This window comes from Anoplophora glabripennis, unplaced genomic scaffold (genome assembly GCF_000390285.2).
Source record: "Anoplophora glabripennis isolate ALB-LARVAE unplaced genomic scaffold, Agla_2.0 scaffold141, whole genome shotgun sequence".
In the NCBI taxonomy this organism is placed as follows: Eukaryota; Metazoa; Arthropoda; class Insecta; order Coleoptera; family Cerambycidae; genus Anoplophora; species Anoplophora glabripennis.
In genome coordinates, this window is record NW_019416312.1 from 731433 (window position 1) to 742436 (window position 11004).

At 33.8% G+C, this 11004-nt stretch overlaps 1 protein-coding gene across 1 annotated transcript; it reads right to left on the reverse strand.

Moving 5' to 3' along the window:
• Window positions 1-3252: 3252 nt before the first annotated feature.
• LOC108904360 (pentatricopeptide repeat-containing protein 2, mitochondrial) lies at window positions 3253-9685 on the reverse strand. The gene is made up of 7 exons (XM_018706880.2): window positions 9505-9685; window positions 9218-9446; window positions 9059-9161; window positions 8591-8785; window positions 8343-8531; window positions 5973-6194; window positions 3253-3451 (listed from the first exon to the last, which is right to left on the reverse strand). Exons 1-7 carry the CDS (start codon window positions 9614-9616, stop codon window positions 3290-3292), a joined length of 1212 nt encoding a protein of 403 aa, XP_018562396.1. The 5' UTR covers window positions 9617-9685; the 3' UTR covers window positions 3253-3289.
• Between the last annotated feature and the right edge of the window lie 1319 nt (window positions 9686-11004).

Genomic DNA, 11004 nt, shown 5'->3' on the forward strand with positions numbered 1-11004 from the left:
TAGCTGAAACCAATGTTTCCTAGTTGCTGCTAAATTGTCTCTTTACTCTAAATAATTTGCTTCAGCCAGACCTTTTGTTGATTTTTTGTTTATATCTCCGAAATCTATTACCCAATCTCAATAAAATTTGGTACAGATAATCTATGGCAGTAGGCCTTACATTCCCTAAAATATGAGCTCTAAAGGTACAACCAATGGTGTACAACTGGGGTCATCTCCTTTTTTATAAAAAAAACCTACACCACTGCATTTTTTACAAGTTATTGTAACGGTTTTATATTCTAATGCACAAAATACGTAAAAAAGGTAACTTTTTTCCCTAAGATTCACAGTTTTCAAGTTATTCATACCAATACAATCCCCTTGTGCACACATTTCTAACCATCATATTCCAATTATGTTTATGTTTATGCTTAAAAGTAAGTGGAATTTGTAAGCACATCAACAAAATTCTTTACACTCGTTTCCACACCGTCTGTGAGGTAGAGTTCCTTAAGGGTTTCTCCTGGAAGCTTAACCCACTATCTTTACAAATAAGAACAACTTAAATCAAAATAATAATAAATGTACATTTACCAAAGGCGAGGGGTAGTGAATTTTCACAATCTGCATATTAGTCACAAGAAAATCCTCATGAAATTCGGATAAGATCTTTTCAACACGAATTTTCTGTGAACGTGTGGCTCAGAATAATTCGCAATAAAGTTTGTGGACCTTTCTTCTTGCCACCTCGATTAAATTCCCAGTCATTTCTAAAGTTTCTAGAAAACTATCTATTTGAATTATTAGAGGATGCTCCATTAAATATATGACAGATACAATGGATGGTGCTCCTGCACATCCTTGGAGAATATAAGAATGGCTTAATGAAAATTATATGGGTATATGGGACGATGGATAGGTAGGTAGAAGACCAAGTGCCAATTTCAACCATATTGGTGCAGAGGGTCCAGTGTCTTGGCCAGCCAGATTGCCATATCTAAAACCACTGGACTTCTATGTTTGGGGTCATCTGAAAAATAAAGTTTATTCTACTCCAACAGATACAAGACTACAACTACTGCAACGAATAGAAGACGGGTGTAATGAATTAAAAGAAAACCACCACACGATATTAGCTTCAATTAATTCCATTAATAGAAGATGTCAGAAATATATCGATGTGGGTGGTTCGCATTTTGAACAATTGTTGTAAATATGTAACATTAATTTTGTTTCTTGTTTAGTTGCTGTTGCTTGGTAAATATATTTTTATTATTATTTTGATTTAAATTGTACTTATTTGTAAAAGACTATTAGGCCTCCAGGAAAAACTAAAACACGCCAGGAACACTATCTCACAGGTGGTGTAGAGTGTAAATAATTTTGTTGATGTGCTTACAAATTGCACTCACGTTTAAGCATAAACATAAATATTCTTGTAATATTATGGTTAGAAGTGTCTGCCACAACGGGATTGTATTGGTATAAATAACTTGAGAATGGCGAATCTTAGGGAAACAATTCAAGTTACCTTTTTACGTATTTTGTGCATTAGAATATAAATCAGTTACAATGACTTGTAAAAAATGCAGTGGCATAGGTTTTTTTGTAAAAAAAAAGGGATGGCCCCTGTCCAGTTGTACACCACTGGTTGAACCTTTAGAGCTCATATTTTCGCCTAAAATCAACTCTTGAAGAGATACATAATTAAATAGGAAAATATGACATTTTTCGAATTTTTTTAAACATATTGTGCTGCCAAAAGTTAAGCCCATTTTTTTTTATGTGTATAGACAAATTTTAATTTCTAGTGATATATGAAAGCCAAAAAGCCAAAAATCTCCGTGGATGGCTTTTTGAAACAGATACCTTCTGGACTATGAATAAATCGTGTGATTTTGAAAATTCAGAGCACAGTAAATTGAGCAAGCTTTCAATGATAAAACAGATTACGTGGTATGCTTTGAGAGATTTGGCCATTGATTTAAAGATCACTTTTGATGAAAATAAACTTTATGAAGATTTCTGCAATTTGAGGAAGGTTCAGGACAGCATTATTAAATCAAATGAATGAGTGGATTTGAGGTGGGTAAAATTTTTCTCAACAGTCAAAAATGGATTTGGAGATGTCGAATAGTTTCATTCTTTTTGTCTGTACCTGTATCAAATGCCACATGAGCGTTTAAATGAAGCAGAAATCCAGTCGTTTTTCAATTATTTTTTTTCACCCGGATTTAGACAGCCAAGAGGTGGCAACCCTACCCCCAAGACCTAAAAAAGGGTTGCACATATACCTGTATGCAAAATTTTAAATTTCCATTTAAATATTTTATTTTTTAATAAAAGACCTGTTTGTATCTATAAGTTCATTGAGAATAAAAAGGTATTGGGAGCAGAACATGCTCATTTGTCTCAGCCAGTCGAGAGCTGTTGTTGTAGTGGCATATTAAAATATTTCGTATCACAAAGAGAAAGGCACCGTTCCAGATTTTTAATGAAATCAAAACTGTTTCTGGGGATGGTGTGATAAATTGTACTGTGTCAAATGGTGTTGAGTATAAAACTACCAGAAAGACTGTTCACGATAAACAAAGGAGTGAGCATCCCTTAATTATGACTTATGCAGTGTGTCCACAAATCTTCAGATCTCTTCTGCATGAATGTTAACAAAGGGAATATGATTGTTTCATGACAATATAGGTCCCTACGCAGCCAATTAAACAATAAAGCAACTCTTAGATTCATTCTGTTGGAATATAATCAACCACCCTGCCCACAACCCTGATCTGGCACCTTCTGATTTTCATCTTTTCTCTTCTCTGAAGGTGTTTATGGGTGGAAAATTCAACTGAGGACGAGGTCCACAGTACCGTGAAACAATAGGATCGAGAAGTGGCGGGTAATTTTTTTTACAAAGGTAGCAGAAAGCCCATCCCTCAGCTCAGCGAAATACATTGAGGTTGAAAGCGAAAAATTGTGTTTGATGTATCTTTCTGAAAATGAAAATTTTTCATAAATCGACTACCATTTCAATTTTAAAAAAATTGAGTTCTCTTACTTGGGCGTGCCCTGTAAAATACGTTCTCCCACAATAATCACATCAATTTAAAAATTTTAAATTATCATAAATTAATGTTATTGCATTTGTTCCTATAGAAGAAAATTTAAAATTATTACAATTAATTTATAATTCAATTTTCTTTTAATATCGTGTTAGAAAAATTAAAAGGAAATACAAAATCATTTTTTTTTATCATTAAGGTACACTTAAACAAATGTATGATTTATTTAAAACAATTAAATAATTTTACACAAGATCTTCTAAACCGGGCCTCTTATGATAAGTGTAAAATCTATTCGGTCTTCTTTCTTGTTCAGCGGTATTAATTCTTCGGTAGGAAAATTTATCTTGTCTGTTATTCATAACTGGAGGCTGCTGAATTTCAAGGCATAATTGCTCATCTAAACTCTGAAAATAATCAATGGATTAAATCACTTTGGTACACATTATATGTTCATCCTGCAAGTATCTCTTGGAATGTGAATTTTGAATATCTCAAATATACATACAGTGCAGGTCACTAACCCGAAATAAATTCAGTACATCAAACACAAAATTGTTAAAAAAAATGCTCAGACATGTCAATTACTGTTATAAATTGCACACTTTTTATGAAAATTGTATATATATAGTGTCCCAAATAGGAGAAATGCTGTTATCGAAGATTTTTTTTTAAATTACGACCCGGTTTTTTTGGGTTTGTTGTAAAAGGCACAATACCAGATCCGCCTTTCACAGTCCGAACCAATCAAACAAAGGTACCGCCTGCAAAACCCGAAGATGCAGGTCATTATCAACAAGGAGGTTGATGAAATGCTGAACAACGGGATAATAGAGCCGTCCGACAGCCTGTGGAGTTCACCCATCGTCATCGTCCGCAAAAAGGATGGAAAACCTCGATTCTGCATCGACTTTCGAAAAGTCAACGAGGTTACCGAGAAAGACGCCTACTCAGCGCCATACATCAATGCAATACTGGACAAGATCCACAAGGTCCGATATATCTCCAGTTTAGACCTCAAACAGGGATACTGGTAGATACCACTTACTGCCGAGAGCAAACCGATCACTGCTTTCACCGTCCCTGGCCAAGGCCTGTTCCAGTTTTGAATCATGCCTTTTGGACTTCACTCAACTCCTGCTACATTGATGATGACATCATCCTATTAGGAGAGACCTTTGAAGAACACCTGGACAACTTACGGGAAGTATTCCGCCAACTACGAATGGCTAACCTGCAACTAAACCCCGACACCGCAGAGGGGATACAGACAGATCCTGAAAAGGTGGACTCAATTAAGAAGTTCCCTACCCCCTCGAAAAATCAGAGACGAGGAACTTAGGAAACAAACTGATTTGGAGATTCAGTTCCTCACCAAAGTTCTGCACGTATCCAGTGCGTAAGTCTTCGAGTCGATCGGGGACCTGGCGAGGTAATTTCATTGCAGAATTAGTTCTGTTCTTCTGCTACTACGGTGCGGACGTATCGAGGAAAGGAAGTGAGTTAAAGGTTTAGGAAACATAGGTTTAGACTAGGCTGCTGTCCGTTTGTACTAAAACTGTAAATAATTGTAAATATTTGTGTGACTTTTATTCCTGTGTGAAGTCTAACACTCTCTAGACCCTCTGGACATACTGTGTCTTCACTGTAGCCGCCCGAGTAGTGGTGTTTCTGCACTACAAACAGAAACTGGTGCCTGACGTAACCACCGCTGCTCAGGCGTCATAGTGGCGAAAAACGTCATAAATTTGGCACATTACCACCAAATTTCAAAAACTTATTCCTTGTCGTTCATTCATTAAGATACAGCAAGTTAAAACTTAACCTTTTACCATACTGACCTTGTTCTAAGGCTAAGCTCTGTGGAGGTGGACCCTCAATCAGAACCTCTAAGCATGCCCAGATTTTCAGTTCTTGTAGTTGGTTCTAAGCCTGCTATGAAGGAACGGCTCCTCAGACAACAGTGATTCTCTGAGAAATCCTGTAATGCCCTTCGCCATTCTTCAGTGGTGTCTCTGCAAAAGCTCCACCTTGACTGTGGCCACTTGTGACCCCGTCACCGACCTTATAATGTAGATGTTGTAGCACACGAATTTAGGCCCACACAGTACAGCGATACGAGTGGGGTGGGAGGTAAAACCATTATTAAAAGTTGGTAGGTGAGTTGACCCACCCAAAGATGCATTTACAAACAACTTTTCGACAGATATCTAACAGTGTAGTAGAACAGGCAATTAAATCATATACGTTTTTTAAATTTCAAGAATGGTAAAATAATAATTTTTTAGGTTGCTGGATCTTAGGAGAACTAAGTCAGATAAATATTTGAAATTCAATGATGTACAACTTTAAAAGCCCTTCAAAAAATCCCAAAAAAAACTAGGTTTGCTATTTAAAAAATTCATTGATGACATCATATGTCCTATATTTAGGACAACCTGTTTATATAATTCTTTTGTAAAAAAGTGCACAACTTATAATACTAATTGAAGTTTTTGAGCTTTTTTTAACAACTTTGTGTTTGATATACCGTATTTATTCTTAATGCCTCATACGGTATAATCAAAATCAATTACTGGGTAGGAAAGAGCCGATGGTCTATCACAAGTTACGTGAGAGCGATAAAGTAAGACATAGAAATCCATGCGATAGAGAAGGATGGCTATAATTAAGGCGTATCATAGTCAACGCCCATTTCGCCCTTCCACAAATAAGAAGTGGATCTTATTTGTGGAAGGGCGAAACGGGCGGTGACAAAGAGAAGCCTTCATTATAGCCATCCTTCTCTATCGCATGGATTTCTATGTCTTACTTTATCGCTCTCACGTAACTTGTGATAGACCATCGGCGCTTTCCTACACAGTATATTCATAAGAAATCTTAAAAAAAAGAAAGCTAATACTTTATCCATAAATTTTTACTCTTTACCATATCAGATATGTGTCCTTGCTTCTTCAATAATTGTTTGATTCTATTAAATTCCAATGCTAGCTCAGGATTTTCTAGTTTTGCAATAACGTTTCTTACTCGTTCTAATACATCTGAATTAAATGTGTGTACAGTGTTATTATCAGGAATATCTTCATTTAACAAACTTTTCAGTATGGGAAGTGTATCTTCAACCCTTCCTAGTTCAGCTAAAGCGACAACCTATTAGAAAAAACATAGTTTTGTCATGAAAAAAATTTTATTATATATATTTCTATTAATATAAATAGTGTTCTGAATTGCATATGCCAAACTTTACCTCCTTACCAAAATAAAAAAAAAGTTCAAATAAACCCAACTAGGTACATTAAACATTCTATGACATATGAGTTTTTTTATTATTGTGGGGTATTCTGTCACCAGGAAAAGTTTGGCTCATGCAATTAGGGACTCCCTGTATATAAATGCATTCAAAGTTTTTATATGCAAGGTATGCCATTTAACAATGGTGTTTCGTTATAGACTAAAAGAGATATTTCATTTCTAGTTAAATCAAAAACTGACCATTTTAGTAATTGCTCTTTAACAGTAATTGTCTAATTGTGCAAAATGTTAACTGAAATTTACCAAAAACTTGTATTCAAAAAGTCATTCAGCATTTTTGTCAAGGAACAATAAATAAAATCGCCAATATTTTAATTTAATTTTGCACAGGAAGTGAAAAGTGAAAAAAATGTCCAAAATTTAATTATCTATTCTTATGCAATTGTTTTGGATAGAAAAGATTTTTGCCACCTACGAATAGGTATATGGACAAAAATAAATATACATGTTCCAGGATCTATATCAAATTTAGACCAAATCATTCTCTGATATTTCCAGGTTCTCCACATAGATTAAAAAAATTTTCTAGGTTGTACAAATCAGTTCATTTTCATGAGCTTCAATTTTTCAACAATGGTTTCTCAATATCTCCCAAGTAAATATCTAGCAAACCATAATTATTTTGATAATTTTTTACTGTATGTGATAAACAATCAAATTCCTATTTCAAACCATGTGATGTTTATCCAATCATTAAAATATTACAGCGATATTGCGCATACCTATTATGTGGTGTTGTCAACAAAGCATGATTGATTTAACTGTCGGGTTGAAAATGAACAAATGTTAGGTTAACAATCAATTTATTTTTTATTAAAAATGTCACAAATGCATCAGCGGTGGGAATCAATAACAAGTCAACTTCATCTTTTAACTTTATTAACTGGTTAATAATTCCCATATTTCTTAAATAATCTAAGAATTAGTTTTAAATTTGGTGGACTGTACTTGTTTGATATTCCAAAAAAAAAATACTTTTTTTATAGAATAATGTAAAAATTCATGGCATCCAGCGGTAGCATACAAAAGTTAAGACCAGTTACTACCTATTGAAATTTTAAAAAAATTCTTAGGAATTAAAAAAATTTCTGATATTTCTAGATCTATGAAATTCCGTAATAATTCCAGATTTTCCCAATTTTCCAGATCTCTACCCTCCATATACAACTAATGAGCATCTGAAAATCATTGAGAGTTGAATGACCTATGAAAAGGTAGTTTCTGTTTCTGGGTCAATACAACACTTAGATATGAAGTGTCAGTTTTGTTTATTTCATGTTTTTCATATGAAATACAATTAATTAATTTTTACAAAAGAAAAGAATAGTTAATTTGTTTATTATTTAATTACTTATATTGACTTATTGCACACCACTTTCAGGTACATTGAAGGAAATTTCTGAACAAGTGGCAACACTGTCATCGAACTTCAAAGGCAGATTGTTTTATTTATTCTTATCTTACAGACATATCGACACTTTAGTATGAAAACATGCTATGTCAGATTTCGGTTGGAAAACATATTTTCATATTAAAGCGTCGATATATGTGTAGGCTTATCTCTCTTATATTTCTTCTTCTTGAGGCAGAAGATATTTGATATATTAGCATCGGTGTAGGTTATTCGCATACACTTTTTCTCAATGTTATTTCGATTGTGTTCATTTAGATGAAATATGTGTTTCTGTGCTTGTTAACTGTGATATAGTGAATTACTACTATTTTAAATTTATTAATCTATACATTTACCATATGCTTTTTATAACTGTTTCCAAAAAACAATATGCATGCTTGTGCCTAATAATGAATCCATTAGAGTCATAAATCATTTAATTCACATTGAATTAGATGGGCTATAGCATCAATTTAAAATAAGTACATGTACTTTAGTTTCTAAGGAAACACTAGAGGGTATGTTAAGTGCCATACCCTCTGATGGCAACTAAAATAGTGCCAATAATTTATAGTACACATACACACACCTACCTTCAAATTCCTGACTGTAGTATAATTTTGATTCCTTGCCGATGTCAGGATTTCCAACGCTATACCTGGCTGACCTTGATTTAAAGCAAGCCCTGCACAAAATGTAGTTGCCCTTCGCATGGGAAAATGCCCTACATTTTTTAGTTCCTGCCATAGTTTCAAAGCATAATCTAGACTTTCCTTTGAATTCTAAAAAATTAATTATACAATTAAACAATTTTAAATTATATCTAACACATAATACTCACAATTTTATAACAAGCTGCTAATGCTAACACTATTATATTCCTTGGATACTGAGATCCTTCAATTTGCCTGTTCTTAATTAGGTTTACGGCTTCTAATACTTCATCATATTTTTTATTTTCATATAAGAGGTCTAATAAAATTTGGTAACTTATAAATTGGTCAAAAAATCCTGTCATTTCAGAAGACTTAAAGCACTAAAAAAGATTAGAAATGTTAAATACATAGAAATTTAAGACGATCTTAATTCTCTCGAAACAGAAACAAATTTTATTTGTTTTATATATATAATACTGACAATATTTACTGACAATATACTGACAACTATTTAACCAGATTGTACCCTGTATTCTATACATCTCTCATGCGAAAATAATTAATTTTTTCAAGGTAGCTGAATTTAGTTTGAGAGAGAAAGCCCTGTAGTATATTTAAATTTCAATGGATTTCTTAATTAAAATAAAAAATACCTCATATGCCAAGTCAGCCTTACTGAATATATAGAAAAGGCGCATTACGACAGGTCCAAATACATAGTTTCCAAACCTCAGTTGCTTATTTTGTTGATTAAACCTAAATGAAACAAATTATGTCAAGATTCCATTAAGTACTACTATTAAATATTATACTTTTTGATCATTTTAACAACTAATTCTACGTCCTCCTCATTCTGAGAGAGGTGTACCATATTCTTCAAATCCTCTGTAAAAATCATACTCTTAGATTCATCTTGTGAATATTCAATCATTTTTTGCTTAAACCTATCTGCTATATTTTCCATTTGGTGTTGAGTTTTTTCTCTTTGCAAGTTAAATCCATCTATTCCTAATGTGGTCTTTGCATAAAGATGCCGCACAGCTTTAATAAAGTGAAAAGCATTAGTATACAAAAAAAATATAGGTTATATAAGGCTTACTTCGCGTATTTATCACAGCAATAAAATTATTTGCTTTTGATAAATTACTTATATTACTACAAAACGGAAAATTTGTATTTCTTAATATACAAAAGAATCTGTTGGCCATCATGATATTTATATAAAATTAATTACACTTCACTCTAAAAACTCATTTGAAAGCTGACATTTGTCAAATGTCAAATGTCAATTGTCAATACGTTTACGTAGAGGTCCTTTCGATTTGGCAAAAATAGTAGCTATTAGCAGCTAATAGCAACTTAGAGTTAATCTGAACTGATATTAGTTGCTAATATTGACTATTTTTGTCAAAACGAAAGCCCCACATAGGGCCTTTCGATTTGGCAAAAATAGTAGCTATTAGTAGCTAATAGCAACTTAGAGTTACTCTGAACTGATATTAGTTGCTAATAAGTACTATTTTTGCCAAAACGAAAACCCCCCATGGAGACTCCTGTTTACGTCAATCAATACTCCATAGTCAGGGAACAGACTGGACACAAAACAGAACGTAGCACCACTGATCTCTATTAGGTTATAGACATAGATAACAAAACACTATAAATTCGTATCTCAGTGCTAACACGCGCCATTATTCCATGGCTAGAAATTGGCCTCAATGATTTGGGATCGAGGGGGATTATCCCTCCTTATCCTGCCTCATCTCGTGTAGGCCTGGACAGCCTTCGTAGGTGGGCCCCATCTGTCGTCTACCCCGACCGCAAATGCGGCCGGTGTAGGCGCTTTGTGGGACCTCCTTTTGTCCTGGCTGGGCCCCGCCGGCTATTGCCCTTTCTTCTGGCGCTCTTCTTGCTTCACCGGCTCGTCTGTGTAAACCCCGGGGGTGGTGTCATGTTTACAGTGCTAACAATGTCTAGTCTCCCTGGCTAACAACTACACGTAAACAGCGCTGTAAGTAATTGAGCCGAGAATTATTTCTTAAAAGCGGGAACTTTGGAAATTAACTATTGAAACATTTTATTCGAATCTAACCCCATCCTCAATTTTTTTCACTTTTGCACTCAATGCACACTGAATACATTTCCATATTTTATTGTTATCAAGTTGATAACGCAGATCGAAGATATTCTCAGTGAGCATGGAATGCAACAGTGAAAATAAATCAAAAATGCTGTAAACGGTTTCATTTGTTGCTTATGGTAGAATTAATTATTTATCATATTTGTGTACTATTTTCAACGAAATAGGTTGAAGAATAGGAAAATGTATCATAAAATATATATAATAAATATTCTCCATATAGTAAAAATAGAAATTTGAGAATAATAATTACTAAAAAGTTATTAAAATATGCAATAAAATTATTCATCATAATATTTTTTATTCTGACAAGCAGACATTACGTACATTACCTAGAGGTAGCCTATTGCTGTTCTAACTTAGCACTCTTTTGGCCACCAAATTTCCTTTGCCTATTTATGGAAAAGTAGGTATGCAAGATACTACTTTCACAGATGAATCTGTATGTATACAGACAGA